The following is a 25,787-nucleotide window of genomic DNA, read 5'->3' on the forward strand; positions in this document are numbered from 1 at the left end:
ACTAAGAACATCTAACCTAGAACCTAGAACTAAATTTGGAAAAATTGGAATTAAATATTGAGGAATAACATGGTAAACATTAAATAAAATAAACTATTGGATGTTTTGTTTGAAACACTAAATACATAAATAAAATATAAAGAGTTATAAAGCACACAACAAAACATTTTAGTTTATGAACGATCCCGGTATATACCGAACGTAAAATCACCTGAAACTAACAATGTTGTCAATATGATTGTACTTCATTAATTTCATACACCTGTTATACCTGTTTATGTAAAATCGCAACTCATTATAAAAGATAATAATACTAAAACAGCTGCCTTTTACCTCGCAGGTGTCAATTTTGTTTCAAAGATTATGCTGTCTGCTATATTTTTAATAAGACACTGTTTATGATTTACCACCAATTAGAAATAATTGAAAAGCCTTTTAAAATAAGTAAATGAATGCATAAGTAAGCTTAATAATTGCAATTAGTTACAACAATTATGTACTATTAGCTATCCTAGGTAATTGTTTGGTTAAGTTTGAGCTTCCAATAACTAATTTCTGATTTTTTCTTTGATTAACCAAGACATACTTTGTCAACTATATCCAAGTTCTCATTTTTTCATTGGATAATCTGTATTATCGAGAAAAAAACACGCAGTGAGTTTTCAGTAACTTATTTTTAGGTTAACAAAAAATGTTTTATGTACTTCAACACAATAATACATACTAGAAGGTAAAGTTTAAAAACCTATATTTGACATGAATATACTGCTGAAATATTATATTATAAACTAGCTGTATCTACACAATAGATAAGTTCTAAAATTGGTATGACTGATATGGAGATATCAATGGTCTGATTACCTCTGGAAGAGAAAAATAAACTCTTGGTGATGTAGTGGGCAGAATAAACTAGAAAAGTGTGCCTATTGAAATAAGGTTTTGAAGCTATGTCCTTATCCTTCAGCCTGCATTTAGATGAGCTTTCGGTGATCACAAATAATATTCACACAGTTCCATATATATTATTACGGATATTGTAGGTTGTTATCCAACATTCTTATGTTCTTAATATACTGTATATTGTTTGTATTCATTGGTAGACTTAAAGGAATCGCTCAATTGACATGATAGTTACAGGACACCGTGTAACAACAATATTTCCAAGCAAAAACTATGTTAAAATCCATGAGGATACCAAGTATTTATATACGCCACATATACGACCAAGTATATATTAGAAATCAAAATATCGTATTTATCCAACAAACCATGTAAATTTTAATTTCAAATCAATTCTGTGTCTGCCAATATTAACGTTTTTGGGTACCACGATCAATGGAACGTATGTGTTTTAATTTATATTTAAAATATTGAGAATTTAATGTGTTAATTTAAATATTCGATTATTTAAATGTTCGTTTCGGTATTTTAAATTTGTCAGACCCAAAATATACCGATATTTTGCTATATTTTGTCTTTATGCGAAGAATATCATAGCATACATCAAAAGTGAATGAACACTGTTAATTTATCGTGTATATATGAGCAGATATTTGTCGAAATTAAAAAGTTCATTAATGGTTTTACTTTTAGGCTGAAATTTTGTAATTTAAACAACTTGGAGAACGATATATACTTCGTTGTTACTACTAATAACTTGATTGACACATGAAGCTCTTAGATGATTTGATGATATGACATGATATTACGGGATATAATTTTAGGTGGTATTCATCTCCACATATTTTAAGAACAACAGTGAACAGATTGCGAAAATAATAGGATACATTATTCTCCAAAATTTCCGGATTTGGCGTATGCGCACTCTCCTGCATTGAATAAATCATAGAAAAGAATAAACTACATTGTGTTCCTCTTCTAACGGCGGTTCATTCTTGTCGAGTCGATTTGTACGGTCGATCAGTTCAAAACAACAAAAAAATCTAGAATATTTAGATTTTGTGTTACATTAATAATTCTATAATATAATATAATATATCTATAATAATAATTAAATTGCTGTATTATTCTTGATGGTCTAGCATACATTGGTTTTAAAATATGAAAAAATAAGGGTAAGTGCAGAATGTAAGGTTAATTTTTTAAAAGTTATAAAATCCATACAGGATCAATTTTATTTATAGTGGGAATTTTAGCTGCCAAATGCATAATATATCATTTTCATCGACCTGGAATAGGTATCAACATATGCCAAAATTTAATGATAACAAGAACAGAGAAGAAAATGATTCTTGTTGTGTTGGAAGTAGTCAAGTCATTAATGAGGTTTGTCCATCAAGAATAGTAGCAGAAACTGTGGTAACTAGTAATAATTAGACATTTATTTTAAACATAATATATTTTAGTAATGAGTTAAATTTTGTTTTGTAGCTAGGATGTCGCTAGAATTTGTTGAGAGTAAAAGTCGAAGAATGTGAAATTCAGAGAATCAGAGAATAAATTAAGCAACATGTTGCTGAGGTATAGAACAGTCTACCGTGATACTTTGAAATAATTAAATTTGCTAACAAAAGTAGACCTGGATCAAATAATCAAAATATAAAATTCACATCAACCACACCCTAGTGATCTATTGGCAAGGAAAATACAATGCATTATTATATAGAGTAGAGATAAATAAATTATTGTTTTGTGAATATAATGATGTATTGACTGAGATGTCTTTCAGCTTTAAAATACGATCATCAATTTCTTTTAGACTAGTAAATGTACAATGTGTTAATCGAAATCTCGAGGTAGTTAATTTATTAATGGGGTTTGGGGATCAAGAATAGTAGCGATAATATTTGGAGATTTTTAGGAACATGTTACTGCTTTCATATACAGTGGTGGCTTTTTCGTTTCATTTTAACTATATTGGCTGTGTTTGATCTAAACGATTTTGGTCTTTTTTATAGTAATGTTTATTTATATAGTTTTTGGAGTTCTTGTTAATTGTTCAAATATGTCAATTTATTTAAATATGGTATTATTATAAAAATAGAAAGGCATATAAAAATTATTTTTATTGTTTCATTTTATTCAATAATTTTTTAAATAAAATGTGTTATTTCTAAAAATTTTCAATGTTTATCTCACCTTATACATAGTTTCAACATTAAATTAATTATTTATCATATTTGTGTATTTTTATTTATAAAAAATAATAATTATGTGTAATATGATGTTTTTATAAAAATATAATAGTTGAACATATATTAATTATATTTTTATTATTTCGTTTTATTCAACACTTTTTTTAAATAAAATGTGTTATTTCCAAAATTTTACAATTTTTATTTATCTCCTGAACCTAATTACTTGCTGAATATATTCGACATTAAATCTAATAATCAACGATAAAAAATAAGTAAATAAAGCTGTATATACGCATGCGCCAAACTCGGATTATTCTTTGTTTTTAAATTAAATGGAACCAATATGAGCATGCGCCAAATTCGGAGATGTTACCGAATAATGTATCCTAAAAAAAATAACGATTGTTCAGTTCTTGCGATCAGTATCTCTAGCCTAGACTAAGTACTTATTGTATAGCTCTTGTAATTTTGTTATATGATGATATTAAAATTAGGCTATTTTAAATTAACCAGGCCCAGCTTTATAGGAAGTGGCAACTTAACTTGGGTTGTCCAGTTCAAACAGTATTAAAAATGTTCTCTATGATAAGGCATTCACTTACAATATAGTTTCAATCTACTTTTGGAAAATATTTTTTGTAAATTAGGTTAATCTATTGTAGCATAACACTATCGTATCAGATATTTAAATATATTTTCTGACACACATAACAATGTTCAGGTCCTACCGAAATGTCATATATCCGTTAAATTCAAATATTTCATAAAAATATTATGAATACATGTTTTCCTTTACTGCTTTCTTTTTACGAAATTATTTACTTTTACGAAATTATTCTCAACTAATCTTGTTACTGTTGTCCTTGTCTTTTATTATTTAGTTCTTAGAAAATACCAGTTAGTGTTGTTCAAAGAAATACGAATATCATTAACTATATATCGTCATTATTCATTATTTAAAGCTTATTTATACCGGTTATGTATCAACAGGTTAGCATTCATTTATAAGGAAAAAAATTACTATGGTAAAACTAAAAAAAGAAATGAACCACTGCTGATGATTATTAGATCTGTGAAAAAGAAATACGACGATAAAATATTTTGTTCCACATATGATATTTTTGAAATGTTATATAATTAAGATATAATATCCAATCCAATACAACTAATTATATTCTATTATTTTAAATATTATTGTGAAAATTTTAACGGTATTTATCAAAAATTAAACATCATTGATGAGGTTCAAAGCACCTCAAATATTTGTTGTTAAATAAAATATTCTTACGACATTTCTCACTATTTTAATAGTTTGTTACAATATTTGAACATAACTGTTAAATGGTACGTGTTAGTTCTCAAAACATTTAGCTTATAGTTTTCATAGCTTCCCCTATACACACCCAAGAACTTCTTCCTCTTACCACTGTATGGCCTATTTTTAGACGAAATTACGGTTAACTATTTACCATTTAAGTTCCACGAGGGTAGTGTTTGCAGAATGATAAGAAACAGACCCCATTTTGGTCGTTTAAGGCATATAAAGCCATAACGAATGCCATAAAGAAATCGTTGATACTATTGGCGTTATCTAATAGTACCTATAATTGGGACACAAGTCAACACAGGCACCCTAGTCACACAACCCCTGTTGTTATCACATCACTACATCCGCATTTGAGAAAACGTTCAGCAGCACCTTCGCCGTTCGGATATATTAGCACCTTCAAATATAAGTGCGACAGTTTTTGTGTTAAAATTTTTAGAACTAAATTCGAGGTACTTGCATTACAAATTCTTTTTTAGCGTTACTCAATTCATGTTTGGCGAACACTATTGACTAATTTCGGATAGCATAAGGCATTTTTTGATGCATATAATCGGTTTTATTATGTGTCTAGCACTAGTTTTTCTTCTGTCTTATTTTCGTGCTTACTTTGGTTCTTGGACTAATATAAATAAAATAAACAAATCCTAATTCAATTATTTAAAACATTAAATAATTATGGATTATGACCATCACACTAATAATTACATATTTATTTTATTTATGAAATTAACCTTAACTCCAACCTTTTGCTGGCTTGGAAGCTGTAGTGGTTAAGGCAACAGGAAAGCCCTCCTACTGCTTAGATAGTCACAGGTTTGAGTCCCGCAGGGCGTGTAGGTTTTATGCGTGTTTTATATTTGTGATTGTAATTGTAAATGTCTCCAGGAATCAGCGTAAAATCGGACAAGAAACAACTATCTCTACCCATACCCAGGTTGAATAGAACCAAATGTCTTCTGGGATGGTATATAAATTGGTAATTGGCTAGTCGGTAGGCTTAATAGCGAAGACGCCCACCGTCAAGACGATCATTCATGTAGACAAGACATAAAAACAAATTTATTACTATATTATCAAATATATAAAAAGATGAATACATATTCATGATGTAAATGCTTATTTAATTAATTATCTGTCGCTTTGTTACCCGAAAATGAAGACATCGTTAACCAATTAGCCTAATATAACCAATTAATTGATAACTAGCTTCAATCGGAAAATCATAGGCATTCCAAAGGATTTAAAAATATGGTAGCAATCAAAATGTTTATCCATGCTGCAATAATACGGCACCATAAACATCAATTCTTAATTTTCTAGGTGAGAGTGTCCAAATACGGACGAGAAATAATTCTTTCTTCTTATCGAGACGAGATACAAACCTGTTCTAACCCATCAAATTAAGCGTTTCAAGGAGCTGTCTATTTAGTTAATGTATTATGATTTGAGATTTTGTTCACTAGTATATTGAATTCAAAGATTTTTTGAATTTCTTTAGGTTTAAACGAACACGAAACTTATTGCACACTATACACATATTGCGTATTAGGTACATATATTATATTTATAATTGGTTAATAATTAGTTTCAAATTTAATATAATTAAAAAATCTGTGTGGATTGAAATAAATTTATAAGCGAGTATTTATTCGGTGCTTATCATTGAAGACAATAAAATTATTAATACATTTATTATTACAAATTATAAATTAAAAGATGGATACATACATTTTTAGCTAAAACATTTCTTTGATTTTGATGAATAAAATTTATGTTTGTATACAAAATAAACTTTAATTTTCAATTACTTTTCAGATAGAGAAATTTTGAATAATAATCAGCGTTACCAACTTGTGGGGAATTCCCAATCTGAGGAGAATTTCATGTAGATTGGAGATTTATTGGGGACTGACATTATACGGAGAAAAGGACGAGATTTTGACATCTCATCGTACATATAATATCGATAGTTCGGGTTCGAACACTTCTATAAGAATGCCAAATACCTACATAATTTTTTTTAACACTTTTTAGGTTATTTATGGGTACCGAACGACTCCCGATTTTATCATTTTATTAATAACAGCATATAACATTGAATATTATATTGGCAATTGGTAATAAAATTATACTTATGTAAATACAGATACTGTAGTGTTTTTAATTGCAACAAGGAAAGGGATTAAGAAATTCGGCCACAGTGTCAAGTTTAAGCAAAAGAAAAATACTTACAAGAAAAAATTGGAAAAAATTTAACGTTGTACTTCATAACATTACACTTTATTCCATATTATGAAAATATAAAAAATAAATGCTAAATGGTAGACAGTGAGACTTTTTAAAATAAATCTTAAAATAACTTTTGTGTCCAATTTAGGGAAGTTGATTAATTGGCATTGGCAATCTTGCTAATTTTTCAAAAGGCCTATTGCTATCACTTCTAAATAAGTATTCGTTTTGATTGGACAGTACAGTTGAAACAGAAGAAGTTGACATAAATGAATTTATTATTTTCAAAATAATCCAAGTATATCACCGTCATTATTTTGCTTAGAGATCGAATATTTCTAGTCTTCTTCCGTGCTTTGGAAATTTCGTTTTGGAAAATTCAATTTTGTGTTATTAATATGTCCTCAGCACGTTGCAATGAACATATGTCTCGTAAATAATTTTTAATGATGGCAAAATCAATAATGGTAATCAATTTGATTTTTCCTTTATAAAAACTTTTGTGTGTGAATATCCTTTTTTTAAAGGTAAATATGTAACATAGTATTAATACGATATATTTTTTAAAATAGCAAAGACGTATGGCATACATAAAATGCAATTACTTCACAGATTTAAAAACTGCTTTAACTGAAAAACCTACCATCCTATACATTTAATTATATAATATGGAAATATTATTAAAATTTTTCTACATTACTAAAATTTAACCTGTATACTATCTTTCTATTATGGTAAATAATGTGAGTCAGTACTGAATACAACATAGGTATAAAATAAAACAATAATCATCCAAAAAGATCCGAATGTGGAGCGAAATTTGCAATTCGAAATAAGCGAAATCCGTACTTCCACTTAGAATTTTTTCTGATATTCTTTAAAACCCGTTGGAATTACTGTTTTTTTACTACGTACGTTTGACCCGATATTTGACTAGAAATTTAAATTACATGCCTGGTTAACTTAGCTGTAAACGATTTTTTGTCTATCAATATGATGGACCGTGTTACATATGAAATTTTTACGTAATGATTGCTAATTATGTTTTCTGACTTTTAATACTGGAGCATCACCTTTGATATTTAGTAATATATATTTTGGTAATAGAAATTCAACTATATTATATATTTTAACAGGAAATTGTAAAATTAATAAAATATAAGATATAAACAAATCTTAAGATTTTGATACCAAAATGGCGTTATTCAAAAACTAGGAAATAATTTTATTTTAATAATTACTATATTTTGTTTTAATCGATGTTTTTCTTTATTATTTCAATCGATTTTAATCGTCACAATCATCAGAACCTTAAAGCTTGTGTATTACTCTTCAGGTTTATTTCATTATTATCTTTGTGAAGCTACATACTGGTGAAGGGAGATAGCAACTGTACTTCTGTTCATAAACAAATATGAACTTAAATAGGAATGTCACAACTCCTCCTAATCGGTTGGACCCGTTTTGATGAATTTTGTGTGTGTTTATGTGAATTCAAGAAATTCAAGTTTAAGTTTACAACCTAACCCTGATCCTTCTTCTATTCAAACAAAAAGCCACTGTTCGGGCAGGAAAGCGTCTATTCAGTCTGCTAGTAAATTTATATAACATGACACAATATCTATTATTGTGTTAAAATATCTTTATAATGTTTAATTTTCTGTTATTTTATTAACACTAGGTATTCTTTTAAAAGAGGTAAATTCTTCGATGAAAGCAATTATTGCAACCATCATGATAGTATATCTTTAACAGCCATTTTGTGTAGTAACATATTTAAATTCTTTTGTTCAATTATACTATATGTTGTAACATATGGACGGAAAATTTCCGGGCCTAACATATAGATGGCGCTAGCTTTATTGCACCGCGTTTTCAACTAGTACTAACTAACCTTCAAAAGAAATTGTGAAAATTTCTTCATATTTTACTCATAAGTTTGTGAGTTATTGTGTTAAGACTGACACTAGTTTTGTTATTTTCAAAACAATGGATCTAAAATAATTTCCTGTTTTAATTTTACATTCTTTTTTTAATACCGTTCAAGCGAAGTAATGGCTTGAAAGGTGTTATAAGGACTTCGCTTCGTCAGAAACAACAATAAAACGTTGGTTTGTTGACTTTAAACGTGGTCGTAGAGACACAGATAATGCAAAACGCAGTGGACGTCTATATGAGGTGGTAATGCCATAAATAATAAAAAAATCAACAAAGTTGTTTTGATCGAAAAGTGAAGTAGGGTGAATTAGCTAACATCTTAGAGATATCAAAAGAATCTTTTGGTTTTATATTGCATAAGCATTTGACTGATGAGAAAGCTCAGTTCAAAACAGGTGCCGCGTTTGCTCACTGTTGTCTAAAAACAAGAACGTGTTGCTGACTCTGATCAGTGTTTGGTCATATTTAAACATAACAGACCCGAATTTTTGCGGTGATATGTGACGATAGATCAAACATGGATTCATCAAACCGGAAACAAACTATCATAATCTTAGTAGGCAGCAATAGGTGACAGGCCTATTTTGAGGCAAACAAAAGTGGCCTTGGAATGATTGTGTGGCTCTTGATGTTGAGCTTTTTGTTTCGCCCGAGACATTTCAGTCCATTTTTTAAATACCATATTTTGGTAGTAAGTTTTTAAATATTAAATATAATATATATTGTAAATTAAATATATTCAATCATTTTTTCTTATCTTTCTTAGTTTATTAGATTTTTTCAAATCAATTAAAACTTATTAAAAATTATTTTCCAAATGTTTATTAAATCATGGATGCCTATTAAAAATAAATAAATTATAGATATCGGTATATGTTTATTTATTGAACAACCGCCATAGTTTGCTAGATACTCTATATTAAACAAGTATAACAAATAAATACTAATGATCATGGACAATTTCCTTGGCAAAATAATCATTTAACCTGAAAGCACATTAGCAAACATAAAGTTTACACACATAATGATTCTTCTCTACTACCACTACCCTCAGGCAAATGTGAGAAACCCTTGGTAAAAAAAGCGGGTAAAAGACAGACCATTCTCTTTCTATGGTTTCTTAAGTTGATGCAGAGTGTCGTGTTACGCCATCTGGCTGAAAGTTCGCCCGTGGGCGTGCCCTTACTAAGGACGCAAAAGTGGTAATAGGTGGTGGGTTTTACTCTTTCTTTTTCCATTTATTATTCAACGGGGCCCTTTTAACACGCTTTGTATTAATCGCACTTTACCTTAATCAAATATTCATTGGTCATATTCCGAGAACTATTTTGTTCTCAGAAATATTCATTAGGAGAAATCATGGATCTGTTGGCAATGTGAAAAAACATCGACGGTGTTAATTTGTTAAAATTTATTTTTTCCTTTTTTATGACGTATCATCCGCCTATTAAAGATTTCTTAGATTCGGTTATAAATTTATGATCTTATAATAAATTCTATCCATGCCACTTAAAATATTTGAGACGTAAAATCAAAAATTGAATTATTATTATATGCTTGCATGTATTTTGATCAGTGACATCATTAGGTGACAATGCAAAGTATCAATCAAAACAACTGTTTTAATGGTTTTGTCATTTATCTATATGAAGTAACATTTTTTATTTATTATTATTGAGTTTTTCAGTGTATATAGCCGCTAATCACAACATACACAACTTTTGTTGTTTGATCTGAAGAAATCTGTTGCCGAAGCCCAAACACTTTTAGAAAACTATGGTGATGCGCCTATATAATTATCGGTATTGGTTTCAACGATTTAAAATGATGTGGTGTTTTTGAGGTCGATGAGAAAGTTGGAAGACAATTAATGGCAAGGCTTAATGAACGAAAACTTAGCTTGAACTCCCAAAGAACGTTGACAGCAAAGTCATACCCTTGATCTGGAACACTTGTGTGAATGATACATTATTAAAACTCGAATTGAAAGTTCTGCTGTAACCACCGGACTCACCAGATTTAACGTCTTCTGATTACCACTTGCTAAGATCGATACAGCATGGCATGGCGAAAGTGTCACCATGTTTCCAGAAAGAATTGGAGAAAATGATGGAAAATATTTTAAAAATCAATTCTAACAATAAATATCTTAACTTATTTATAATTTCCTCAGTTGTGCTAAAGTAGTACATCAAAGATAAAATTAGTAAAAAAAGGTCCGAAAATCCCAAACATAGAGACAGCGCTGAAAAAATTATCTAAAAAATTCTTTCGAGGAAAACTATTTTCATCAAACAAAGAGATAATAACTACTGTGGAAGGATAATCTATAAACTTTCCGGAAAACTACTACAGCGATGGGATATGTGAATTAGAGATTGAATAATAATTGTACCGAACTTGAGGAGAATTAAATTAAGAAATAAAGACATTTCCACATGTTTGTTAGTAATACTGTCATATTTATAAATGTAAAAATTACGGTATGTAAATGATGCCATAAAACACAAAGCAGAGTTAGCAAGCCACAGGTAAAAACAACGCGGTATGTGTAACATGGCCCATATCTTAATAAAATACTATTTTTCATGCGAGTTCGTGTTAAATTTACATGTTCCTCGATGTTTTAAACCAGAATCTTAACAATTTCGGTTACCGTCTTGTACAAAAGTTCACCAAGATCGTGCTCGTTTTATAATGTATTCCCTACACACGTTCAAACTTTTAATGAACCCGCGAAGATATGTTTTGTTCTTTTAGGCAAGGAATATCTTTCTTATTTGCAACTATATAGGAAAATGTATTATTTGGAGACTCCGACTTAGTGGTACAGATGTTACAATATTCTAAGATTGCTTTTGAAAATTAAAATTCACAATATTAGTATGTTGAAATATACATTTTCACGTTTCATATTTTTGGAAAAAGCTCTTTTTCAAATTTTATTAAAAGAAATTTTTAAAATAATTTAATTGAAAATGCAGCGCTAGTACAGAGTAAAATAATGAGCATGTCATAAACTACGTATACACACGCAAACAGCGATGAAAACTGCTTCAAGGTCGCAGTAATATATATTTTTTAGAATTTAAAACGAAAAATATAACAAAACAATTTATGAGATATTGTAATACAATTTATTGCAATTGAAACATTACCCTGTTGATTTTAACTATAATACCTATAACTTATTAATCAACTTGATCACTTGTAAATATGTAAAAGTGATAAAAGATATCTCGTTGATAGTAGCGTCATAAATTAAACGAGATATGTACCTTAGTACCTATATTATAGTAATATTTGGGAGGTGGCCTTAACATAAATACTGAGTAATATGTTATTTACTTTGGTTTCTCAACGTTTTTTTCCTGGGATTTGATCTTTGAATTAGTTGAAGCTATATAAATATTTGAATATAACGGTTGTTAGAAGTTAAACACAACGATAAATATATTTAATATGATGATTATAGTGTAATTTAATTGTGCAACTATATATTTTTTTAATATTTAAAAAGACGTGATTTGTACAAAATTATATCTTATTTATTTAAGAAAATATTAAAGACAATCCAGATATTAAAAATTAATAATGTTTTTTATAATCAGAAAATGAACTGTATTTTTAATTAAAGTATCGCCTATAACAGTCAGTTTCCATGGTGAAAAGATTGCATATTCATCGAAGCAATCCTATTTTTTGTAAAGATATTAATCTATGTTTATTAAATAAAGTGAGTAATCATTTTAAGTAAATAATCGTTTTTCCATTGATTTCACAACTGACTGAGCGTTAGAATGAAAAAAAGTCGTTTTGGACATAAGCAAAATATTGCTATATGTCAGATCATATGTTCAGAAAAAGATCACCATTATACAAAGATTATTCCTACCATATATTATGTAGTTTATTAAAATATTATTATATTATTAAAATGTAGTTTTAACTAATGCCACTAAATGGTCGTGGTAGATATACCAATGGCAGAAATATAGACAGTAATCTTTAAAAAGAAATGTTAAAACTACTTAAAATATTTAACATGTATATTCTATAATTGTCTACATTTTTTCTCCCATATTTTTGGCAAGATGGTGATGCCTGGTGGAAGAGCGATGTTGATTTAGTATAGATCCAGTCATCGATTCACTTTCGCATTTCTTCAGCATATTGAATTCGTGTGATTGACAGATTCAGCTATGCTGCATCAATCTCGAAAAGTGGTAATCTGAAGGCGTTATGTCTTGTATGTATTTATATGTTTATGTAGAGGAATATTGAAACTATCGTAATTAACAGTTCGGTTAGGTTATTTAATAGTTGTCTATAAGGACACACATATTTTCATCAATAGAGATCGCTGACTAAATTACATGCAAGTATTTTATACTAATTCAGATGGATCTTATACTGAAAAACTAATTTGAAATCTAAGAAAATAAAAAGTAAAATGTATGGGTAGAAAAAATTAAAAGCAAAATATGTAAAATACAAAAATTGCAACAATTGTGAAATGTTGTTAATACATTAATGATTGCTAAACAATTTTCAGAAAACTAATATAAAAATAATTTTTAACAATTAATCTAAGTGACGCAAAAGCATTTTTCTATCTCTTTAGAAGTGGAAATTTAATGCATAAAAATATCATTAAAAATCTAATGGAAAAAAGGTTTCATAACTTATACAATGCCGAAGCGATTGATGAAAATTATCGAAAAGTGCACCCTCAATGTTGCTATCGATTAATCTCTAATGGTTACGTCGAACTGCCCTTTTGTCTCCCCGGGGAAATGCAGTGAGTATTTTTGGACAGTTGTTTAGGGATTAGTTTGCATCACTCAACGAAAGGGTGTCGTCTTTTTTTTAATAGAACCTGACAACTTCGACTAATTTATACTGCGGTCTGAGCTGATGTATTCAGACCGCGTGGGATACATCTATTTTCCTGATGACTCTCTTGTAACCGTTGATGAATCATCTATGTTGAGTCGGATAATTAAATATAAAAATCAGTGAGGAGATATGAAGCCGGCAAAGAAAAATTGTAGGTTTCATTTTGGAGTTAATTGTATGTTTTCTCTGCGAAAAGATTACGTCAAGCTTAAAATAAAGTTAACGGGTTAAGTTCACATGGTCGGTTACATAAAATATATTGTTATGGTTTAGTAAACACAAAACCGGACTGCTCCATATTTTTCTACAAGAACTACATATTCTTCCTGGTTTTTAACAAACTAAGTTTTTATAAAAATTATATACGATTCTGAACTAAATTATACACGTTTATGTTATTGGCATCTATTTTAAATTTATTTAAAAGGAATAAAATGGGACTAAATGTCATTTTGCATTTGCTAATAGTTAAAATAAGATATTAATCCATTATTTTCAATTATCAAAACTTGTTCTTATCCATTTTTTTTTGGTTGGTAATCAAGTTCAAATTGGATTTAGTTACTTAGTAAAGTAGTAAAATTATTATTAAGGTTACAATGAACGTAGTAAATGTTACATAATATATACATTAAAATTTATATAAAGTTATATAAAATAGATTCAATTGCCGATGTTAACTTACTTAATGTAATTACTTTCTTAAGATTCTTTGAATAATCACTAGAAATATTTCAAAGCAATACCGTTAACCGAAAACTGTTTCGGTTATGTTTAATCATGTTTCACTCGATATTGTAGTTGTTGTATATTTTTATAAATCTACGGATTTGCATGTTGATTCACCGATATTTGGACTTGCATATTGTCAAAATCATTTGATATTTCAATACAACGTTAAACTCACTATAAAATCATTCATTCAATTTGAAACTATTCAGGATAATTTCGACATACAAGAATGACAAGAAAAATTATGTGCTGGTATAAAATCGCTAATACTTTATATACAAAAAACAATGGAAGTGGCGTTCTTTTGGCGAATAGTAGAAATTTATTTTTGCCCACAACTAATTACTATTTTATCGTAGTATAATTATCTTAAGATATTGTTTGATAAGAATTGCCGCGTAGACACATAAAAACTTGAGAATTATACGCGAAAACATCCCGGAAATGGAATGGAATAATCAGCAGAAAAAAATCGATCAAGGCAAAAAAAACTCAACTTTGCGCCAGTGTATCCATAATACTTTTATAGCGATATCCTTAGTAGATCTTAACCCGAAGTAAGTTCTTACTTTGACCCTAAATACTTGGACCCCTTTAAAGCCCGTCTTCTACTAAATTTCGCCGGGGAAAAAAGGCCAGGAAGTCTTTTATGGGTCCCTTTTTACATAAACACCGCCATGGCAAGAAGGGAAAATCTCCAATTTGCCGAAAACGGCGAATTTTCTTTTTAATTTCATTGGGGGCTCTTTACGAACACGACCTTTCTCTTGACGGGCGATTTCAAGAAAAAAAAAAGGAGAAGATTTAAAAGAAGAGTTTTCCAAACTTTCCGCCTAATACGTTCTATTTTCCCGGCTATAATTTAAAATTTATTGTTTCGTTTTTAATTCGATCTTAGGACGAATTCATTATTTTTATCAGTGCTCGAAATTATGATGCTGTTGCTATGTACGTTTCTCATATTTCTATCATTTGTGTTATCTCACCGACATCACACGTATTCAAAGAATAAGATCTATAATGTAAATAGAAGCATTTTATCTCCTTAATTTTGAATATTAGTTTATATGAGATGAAATATAGTTTGATCCTTTTGAGTCTGTGTCCTATTCTGGTGGTATCCAATAGTTGCAATATTTCAATATTCGTATGAGAGTGGAGTCTTTCCTCATGCCCCCTTGCAATTCTCTTGATTTATTGACTGATTGTGGGTATCTGAAGGTCTCGATTTAGGTAATCAGTCCTATAGTATTAGGGTGCACCCACAATACCTCTCAGGACTTTATTCTGAAAAATTTGTATTTTATTTATATTACTCTTTGCAGAACATCCCCATAATTGAACAATATTTGCTTATATAATAGCAATTTTTTATGCACTGTTGATTGTGATTTTCTTCCAATCAGCCAGTACATTTTCCTATATTTCAATTCCAGTTCTTTTCTTTTCTTCTTATATGTTCCTTCCAGCGAAATTTTGCATCGAGATTCATTCCAAGATATTTAGCGTTTAGCGTTTAATGTTATTGGTTCTTGTACGGTCTGTTTATAGGTGAACTGCACATGTACAGATTTACTTTCATTAATTCTTATTTTCCAAGCTTGTGTCCAATTATTTATATTGTCACTTGCCTGTTGTAATTTTCGTGAGGCTTATTCACTATTGTCTCCGACAGATATAATCGCAGTATCATCTGCAAATGTAGCCTTCGAAATATTTTCCATTTGTAGTATATCACAAGTGTAGAGTAGATAAGGCATTGGTCCCAGTACACTTTCTTATGATACATCTGCTTTAGCTTCTTGTATTGTAGTGTAAGCTTCTTCTTGTTTGACTCTAAACATTCTGGTTGTAATGTATGATTTTAATAGGTCGGTGTGTTGTTTTGGTAGCATTTTCTGTAGTTTATGAACAAGGCCTTCATGCCAAACCTTATCGAAGGCTTGTGCTACATTTAAAAATATAGCTGCGCATACTTTTTTACTTTCGTAGGCTTTACTTTCAATAACATCTGTTATTCTGTGGACTTGGTCAATTGTTAAGTGCTTGTTAATAAACCCAAACTGGTGTGTTGGTATTAGGTTCTTTCTCTCTATGATCGGTTTTATTCTTTTCAACAGGAATTTTTCAAAACCCTTAGATATTACTGGCAGCAGTAATATAGGTCTATAGGCTCTTATTTTGTTTGGTGACTTTCCAGGTTTTGGGATCATTATAATTTCCGCCATCTTCCAAATATCTGAGACATGTTTTAATCTAAATGCTGTATTGATCAAGTTCGTGAGTTTTATAGTTCCCTTTGGATTTTCTAGGGTTAATGTCAGTTTTAATAACAAAAGTTAACTCTTTCGGCGTGACTAATTCAATTATCGAATTTTCAGCTTCTATGTCCGGCAAATTATGTCCAATATTAGTTTCGTTTGGTTTGAAAGTTTTTTCTAGATATTCAGCAAACGCTTCTGCTTTTTGGTGATTATCACGCGCCCAATTCCCACATAGGTCTCTTATAGGTGAACTGAGTAGACATGAGCGCTTTAAATATATTGTGGCCTTCCAGAGTGAGTACTCAGTTTCTTTATCATCTGTTAAATTTCTCAGATAGTCATTTATGGTTTTGTTTTTAATTTCCAGTATTTCCCTTTTCAGTCTTTGGGTTACATTGTTTAAACTATTTTTATTTTCAGGTGTTCTGTTTTGTTGCCACTTTTTTCATAATTTACGTTTTTCAGTTACCATTTCCTTCAGTTCTTTTGGGCAATTAATTCCTTTAGTTGTACTCTTAATTTCTGGAGTATTATTCTGCAGTAATGTAATATTAATTAAAAAATTGTACTATATAAAACACAGCACTCTGAAATGAAATTTCACATTGTAACTCTATACTATAAACTGTTATTAATTTATAACCTAACGTGGCCATATAATTGGATATTTACTTTTACTCATTTCGATTTTATCCAAAATACAAACAGTCTGTAAAAATATCTGATATCTTAATTCCTAACGAAGAACTTATTAATCACAAAGGTATCGCCACGTTATGTAAACAGTTTCCAAACAAATTCATTTTCTATTAATATTTGTATTTGAAGAAGAGTTGAATATTACCGAATATAGTGACGAACAGTTCATATTTTCACTTTTCCAAATAATAATAGTTTCAACTATTTTTCTTTTGAATGAATGAATAAATAACAATGGTTCATTTGTTGTACATGGCCTATTCTAAACATTTAATTTAGTTTTAAAGATTGTCTTGCCTCAACTGGCTTCAGAACCAAAGAGATGAATTTACACCAGAGTATTGCCTCTTATTTCGAATCAAGATCATGATTGTAAGCCATGTAATGATGAACCAAACTTCTTTTAATCCGTTATTAAGCAAACTTAAATGTGTTCATATTCCATTTTTAACGAATGCGGTACCCATTATGCATATTGCTGCGGAGTCTTTAAAGTTTGCAAATAAAATTTATTTTCTTCATAAAATTTTGGATATCTCTCTACGAAACATCAAATATTAAAGTGACGTTGAATTTTTAGCCTAGTATTGACGAGTAGACGGTTCTACGGTTCATAAACGATTAGATTTTGACAGTAAAATTATTTCAAGTGTTTTATCGGTGTTGTTACCACTATTTTTCTTTTATAATAAATATTTGTATAAGCCGCTATAAAATATAGTAGCTACCTTATTACGTAAATAGTGATAATTTTTGTTTTATCAGTCTTTATTTATCTCTTTTATGCACTGAGTAATAGTATAAAAGAAAGACGAAAAGCTAGAAGATTATGTATGGTGCAGAACCAGAAATGCTGTAGATAAAATGATATTTAATAAAATTAGTAATGAGACAAATAACTAAAAAATGAAAAACAACGCGGATATTTAAAAAACCAATTATTACAGTACCGCCTATTAAAAATAATCGAAATGAATAGGTTCGACGCAACGAAGAAAAATCTCAATTATTCGCACATTTATCTTATCTACTCCAACCAAGTTATATAGAATCTACAATAGATACAACTCCTCTTTTATCAGGCCGATGTAGCTGTAAATCTCATTACTTCAATGCAAGTTGCCACGGAAATTGATAATAACCTCAATCCTAAAAAGGCTCCTGGAAGTGATAATATTTTACCAAGGTTATTGACAGAGCTATCAAGAAAAGTAATCCGAATATTTCAGAGTTGTTTAAGGTTGCTCAAATAATTATGATTAAAAAAATTATTAGAGAAAGCGCTATTAAAAACTATTTAACCTTTTATAGAAATACCAGATTTGCAGGTTAAATTTCGAGTAATTTGTACAAAGTAATAGCGGTAGTTGAAAAGATATTTGAAGAAAAAAAAACCACCCTGCAATATTCCTGCAAGCTTTTGACCGGGTATGGCATTTGGGACTAATCTACAAGATGAGTAAATTGTTATCGCGGAACTATTGTTGACTGCTGGAGTCATATATTTTCGAAAGGACACATTCTCAACACTTAAAGTTATTTAGGCTGAAGTTGCCCAGAGTAGCGTCTTGGGACGCTCCTATATTTGCTCTACACTGCTGATATCTCAACAACAAAAGAAACAGTACTTGGAACATTTACCGACACAATTATCATGGCAAAATATATATCTTAGCCTGTCTGTATAAAAAGTAGTAGTGGCAACAAAACCTACAAGTGGATAAGAAACTGGAAAAAAAGCATAATAGCTCCAAAATCTCTCCATGTTAATTTTAATACCGGACGGGAGTTATGGCCAATTTGGAGCTATGAGGTGTAAATATGACGTTGTACTATAACATTAAAACAACGATGTCTGAACTTGTAGTCCAAAGCTGCCAAAACAAAGTTCTACGGTTAATTACCAATGCTTATCGCTCCTCAACCAACGAAGAGGTGAACGCTGACCAAGATTTCGTCTTAAAACATGAAATAAGGTTACTAAATCACTGTAACGTGGAAGCAATACAGCTACCGGACAACGCAAAAGAAATCAGAAGATTGAAGTGAACCAAATTATATAAACTTTTATACATACTGATAAACTAATCCTATACTAGTCTTTTAATTAATTTCTAAATTAAGATTGTACTAAGCATATCCAATGTAAGATGTAATTAATAAAAAAAAATATTAATAAAGATTCACACATTCGTCCTGTTTTAATGCTCCATGACTTAGTTACTTTTCTATGTCGTTAATGTGTACCTATTACAATTCTTGAACTTTATTTTATAATTATACTGTATAATGTTTTAATTAATACTAGAGCTGTGATTCATTTTGAGAGAGTTACAACAAATGCGATAATGGCATGTATTTTTATTCAATTATATTTGAAAGTCAAACTAATTCTAGAAACTTTCACTGAAAATATCAATAGCATTTATAAATGCAAAAAAGTCCGAATACGTGATCGTTCGATGTTATGATTTTACAGATAATACAGACTCTAAATAAAGTTTGCAAAATAAATATTATGTGATAGTTTAAAAATGATGTAGCAGAAAAATTGAGAATATATTCTTGAAGAATAAATGAAACTAAACTCGAATGATAATTAAATAATTATAATATTCTAATGCAAACTGCCATATTATCATACATTTCATTCAATAACTATACAATATAGATTCTATTAACTACAATGACATGACAGTTGATAATGAATAGTTTTGTAATACAGGGGTTAACTAACTTAAATAATTAGTTAGCCACTATCCATGCCTAAATGCCAGTAAATTAATGAACATTAACATTGAGCGCCTTGTTCAGAAGGCAGTACGATGTCAAATATAAATTATACGGGATCACATTAGTCCTGATTAGTACGATAAACATTGATAAAACAATTGATCCGTTTTTTAAATATATAATTGAATTTATTATAATACTAGAAATATGAATAGTTTAAGAACTACAAATAATATTTTATTAATTTTGATAATACTAATCTAAACAACGTTTGGTTTAGTAAATTAAAAAACTAAGGTATGACGTATTTGCATTTTTTGTTCTATAAAATTTAAACATTTTTATGCAACTGAAACAGTTTTCTTTAAAGTTGCGAAATAATTTGGAGTTTATTATCTGTTTATGGATGATGATTAATATTTAACCTAATATACCAGTTGGATAGAAAGTTGGAAATGGTGCTAAAAATTCTAAGAATTTTTTAAACTGCTTTAAAATATTATTTGATTATCATGATATAAGGCTCAAGAAGATAAACTAACCGAAAAATGTATTAAATAAATAATATATTTGTGTGGAATGTACTGTGGGAATATATATAACACTTTCTGTTGTAACTTGTAAATAAATGTGAACTTTTTAAATATTGATATAAATTTATATACTGCTGATAAATAATATTTTATATCTAAGTCTTCTAATAAATATATAGTACCGTTATTCAATATTTTCAATGACCTTGTACCAAAAATCGTTGTAGAAGAAACTTACTTCGAAATCTACGCACATCGAATTTACGCACATTTGTGTTTTAACTTTTTAAACTTTTTTTCCATTAAGACGTACTATAAATCATCGGAACAAATGATAGCCGTATAGGGAAATGTAAAAATGACGCTTTCAAAAGAACTTCCAATTTCAGCAAGGCCTTCCGAGTGAAATGAGCAACATTGGTCAAATATTGTACAGTATAAAAATAAATAAACATTACAAACAATACATTACAAATATGTAACAGTATGATTGGTCTTGTTTGTCAGTAAAATATTCTATAAAAATTAATTTTCTTTGCTAGATAATTAGTGCAAGGTACGTGTTCATACTTAGGTTTAAATAGCGTTGGATCAACACCAATGTTTTCCTTATCTTAAAAGACGAAAGAAAGTTAACCAAATCATCGCAGCGTGGAAACAATATACAGCTACTAGATAACGCGCTGGAAATCAGAATATCGAAGCAAACAAAGTACACAAACTTGTATGGTCTGTAAGTGGTATACTTCTTAACTTTAACTTAAATGATTGTATACTTGATGTGTGATATAATGAGTGTATTGTACAAATTGTTGTAAGTACAACAAAACTATAGTAATACATTAATTTGTACATTAAGATTAAATAAGTTGTATTAGAATAAAATTATTATCTTTAATTTTAAGCAGGAAAAAAAAAGTTAAATCTAAGTCAGACATGTCATATATTGGTGGAAGATTTTAAACAATTAGAATAACTGTTACGTTAAATTGAGCTGAAATATCTTTATTGCAGACTGTATCATACAACCGGTATTAAGTGTTTTATCAGACACTAAATTAATATAATACTGTGACAAATAAACCAATGTCATGTTTTGTTATATACTACATCTCTATTAATAATCGAATAATAAAAGCTATAACGTCAATGTCCAATTTAGAGACTGGTAGTATTCAATTTGGAAGATATCTTACTATCTTATTGTCGCCATAGCTGCTAATGGCCAATTTTGTGATATATGGATTGGGATTAATTAATTAATAAGCCACTATCAGTCCTTAATGAAGCAATATTGGTGCCCTTGCCACATAAACCGGAATTGATACGATATATCCCGTATGACCTCACGAGTATACCTTCAAAAACTTATTATCTTCGTCATAGATCTCGATAGTTTAATTGATTTTTTTTCTAGACATTTTGCCTTAATAGAGAGTAAAGTTAATTTATTATATACGTTGCGTAATAATGTTATTAGCAGTTTGGTAAATTTACCCTTTCGTCAGCATTAATAAAAACCGCAAAATCAATTAAAAAGAAATTACCTTTTTTCCATCCCTAAATTTAACGGTCCCTTCAATAATACAATTATTATCACACATTGTAGTCGTTTGTTGTTGGATTCACTTGTGCAACTTTACATAATCCGAATTTGCGAACACAGAAATAATTATAAACACAGTAACAAATCACCTTTCGGATCAACAATCCGAATTAGTTTGATGGTAGTATTTTCACACACTTTGAACAATCACTCGATGGTTAATCCTCAATTGGTGAATTTCACCTGACGATGACGCGAAAAAATAACAAGAAACTACCGATACGGGTACCGAGAATTTAAAAAACCCGACAAAGATCTAGCGTTGACGAAAGAAATGCGAGATATTTTGACATTCAACAGCATACATCCTCTCTCTATGGTTTGTAGCGCGCAACTAAAATCGTAAAGTGATCGCGCACACAACGAGTATAACTGAAATGCGCCGGCTTCTAGATGTTTTATTTCATTGGGGATGATCGTGAATAGTCCCTGTCGTGGGCGAATCTAACGCTTTATAGTTTTATCATTTTGATTCATTAACTTTTTTATCATTTTTAGAAACAAATTGATAGTTTTATTCGACAGAATATTTTTCAGAAAGTCGACCAGATAAAACCTTGTACTAAAATAATTCTGGAACTTGGAACTGGGAATACACATGTATATGTAAATTGGAAGAAAATAATATTATTATTGGAATACATTAAAAATATGTATGAAATCTCGTTAAAAGTATTTAACTTATTCCAGTTATTTTTAATGTAATTTCTCTTATAATTAGAGTAAAACTGATGTTAATTAATTAAATCTCCCAATTTTGTCAATTTTTAAATGGATCGGTAACAATCCTGTATACTGACGCTAAACACATTAATTTTAAACACATTACAATGATCGATCTTTTTGTTTAATATCAAATGTTATTCATTGATATTCAAATGACAAAAAACGTATCGTTAGTCGATAAATTCTCTTAATTTAATTGAAGATCAAACATATTGCTGATAAAATCCGATTTGGCCCAATTTGGCCTAAGATAATAAATCAGAGAATACTAAACCCTATTTGGATTCGGACTAGCCAACGAGTAAGTCATCATCATCGTCAACAGGTCATGTGTAGTAACCTCGCAATTAAATGAATTTATGAAATTATCCAAGATTTAAAGCTACCCACTATGGGTACGATTTTACACTTTCTGGCCAAAGTTCTGTAACTTTGAGAAGGAAAATATAATGGAAAATCTTTAAAAAAATTTAAGCAACATTCGAAAGTAGTTCACATATATATTTTACTTCCTTTGAAGTGATTCAATACGTCAACTATAGTGGATGCTTTCTACACTTTTAAATGCTCAAATTGCTTATATTTGTAGGAATGTTCGTCAGGTCGGTCAATCGGTCGAAATGTGTGGCTGCCGCTGCGATTATTTATCAGAACACTCACTACTATTTTTGGAAGGAATTTGCACGGGAACTAAAAAACACTGGTTGAATCAAAGTTGTTTATTTTAACTTACGATTAATACATGTGGTCGATGGGAGAATTGACAGGATATTAGGTTAGGTAGAGGAAGCACGGTAGCGCTGTGGAAGTGGTACCGTTACAAGGGGACGCTGAAAAGAAAAGAGAGCGAGACATCGTCGTGATGGTCTTTTATACCCTGGAACCGCATGGTACCAATTCACCGGCATTGCCAACCTTTGTACTTATTGATGTATTCGTGGTAGCCTAAAGGGTCGTGGCGATCGCCACATATTTATACCTCAGAGAGTCAAATATTTACTCTTAATAATACCCCCGTATAGCATTCTATCAATTACAAGAGTCTGTAAAACTTCCAACTCTTCAACTACCCGAAAGGAACCATTGTATTGTGATAAAACCCGTCAAGTAATGAGTCTTACATCAATACATTCATATAATCAACTATGCATTTTGACTAATTTTTGGAATTATAATAAATTAAAAATTTATAATACAACTACCGGACAATGCGCATGAAAATGAAGAAGATTGAAGCGAACCAAACTGCATGAACTTGTTAGTATAAGCAGGTTTAAATGCTTAAACAGTCTAATTTGATTTTAGTTTGAGAAATAGATGTTGATGTATTTGTCCAGCATTTATCTTGCTTGTGAATTGATAGGATAACAGAACAATAACAATATATTAAATTGTAAATTAAGATTATACTAAGCATATTTAATAAAAAATGTAATAAAAAAACAATCTCAGATATGTTACGATAGATAAAAATCGAGTTAGGTTGTTTTTTTAAAATAAATTTTAAAGTCTCTTTATTACCAACGAGGGTTTATCTGGACTGGACATACTGTTTAACGCGAGTTTCCAACCTCGGTATTAAGCCGACGACGAGCGACCAACTTAGAGACTATCCCAGAAGACATCCGGTCTCGTCAAGCCCAATTACTGATGTGACTGGGATGGTTACTCCTTGTCGGATTTTCCACTGTTGTTTAAAATAAAGTATATCCATGCCCTAGCAGAATTCGAACTATTGTAACAGTAGGAGCGTCCTGTAGCTTTAATCACAGCGCCAACCAAACCAAAACGAGGTTGATTTGTTGTGGATGTTGCAGAAATGTCATATTAAACTACCAAGGACAGATATATAGAAGTGTTTCCAATCATTTAGTACACAAAATTAGTATAAAGTGGCCGAGAATATTTGCTTCGCATTGTTGGTCATCAGCATAATTAGCTAAGTTGTCAAAATAAAACGTTTGAATGTTGAATTACGGAAATAGACCTACAATAGACTCATAAGGCTAGCATTTTGAATACATATTGTTGAACCATCGTCATATTTACCTGATATAGCTCCAACTGATTTCTTTTAGTTTCCAAGACTTAAATTACCATTTCGAGGCAGTTGTTTTCTACGAAGCTGAGATTTCGAAAAAAATCTTTAAAAAAATTTTTGACAATAGAATTATTTATTGACATAAACATATTATTTAGGATGGGGCCTACATTGAAAGTACAATAAATTGGGATTTTATGTCTTTTTAACCAATTACCCGTACTATTTTGACAGAATATATTATTTACTTATTTAAAATACGTATTAAGAGATACCAAATGTATGCAAACATATCTAAAATTAATAATGTAAATAATTTATGATTTGTTAGACATAAACATTCGAAATAATTGGAATATTTCTTAGGCGATAATTTAGGATATCGCACAAGGTAATGGCCAAGGAATATAAATGTTTACATTATGCCGCAGCGTACGTTAAAAGAACAGTAACTTCTGCAACGGACCGTGTCAGTCAGCATCTTTGATTTAGTCATTTTGTTCGATCTCAGATAATGAAAAGTGTCGATAGAATATACAAAAGATATATAAGAATCGTAAGAAAAATTAATAGATTTTTGATGGATTTACAACATATGGAATGATTCTGGCGAAGATTAGAATTTACATTTTATGATGTTATCTTACTTATTGAAAATATCGAATTACGAGTCAGCAATACAAATAACAGCAATAGCAATTTACACAAACCCAAAGGACGTTTGCTAATTTCTGGATAAAATAACTTCGGAATGGTATGAAGACCTTTCTTAATTAGTAATTGATATACTGTTACAGATATGGCAATATGACATTATCGTACCAGATATATATCAGTATATCAGTAATTGTGTTTGTGAGCTCAGTTACTAATGGTACAGCTGTTTTCGATGTGTTTGGTTATTTATGACATATCATGAGGATTTCAGGATCATCCTCAATATCTTATCTTGGAACAGT

At 29.8% G+C, this 25,787-nt stretch overlaps 1 protein-coding gene across 2 annotated transcripts in view; it reads right to left on the reverse strand.

Annotated features, from left to right (window-relative positions):
- LOC143197179 (uncharacterized) overlaps positions 1 to 22,397 on the reverse strand; it is a 467,772-nt gene extending 445,375 nt beyond the window's left edge. For both annotated transcript variants that reach the window (XM_076405426.1, XM_076405415.1), the window contains exon 1: positions 22,003 to 22,397. In XM_076405426.1, coding sequence (XP_076261541.1) covers positions 22,003 to 22,059 — 57 coding nt within the window. In that variant the 5' untranslated portion in view covers positions 22,060 to 22,397. The remainder of the gene's footprint in view (positions 1 to 22,002) is intronic.
- Positions 22,398 to 25,787: the final 3,390 nt, after the last annotated feature.

Source organism: Rhynchophorus ferrugineus, unplaced genomic scaffold (genome assembly GCF_030347505.1).
Source record: "Rhynchophorus ferrugineus isolate W39M unplaced genomic scaffold, kcgeb_rfMv2 rfM1, whole genome shotgun sequence".
Lineage (NCBI taxonomy): Eukaryota > Metazoa > Arthropoda > Insecta > Coleoptera > Curculionidae > Rhynchophorus > Rhynchophorus ferrugineus.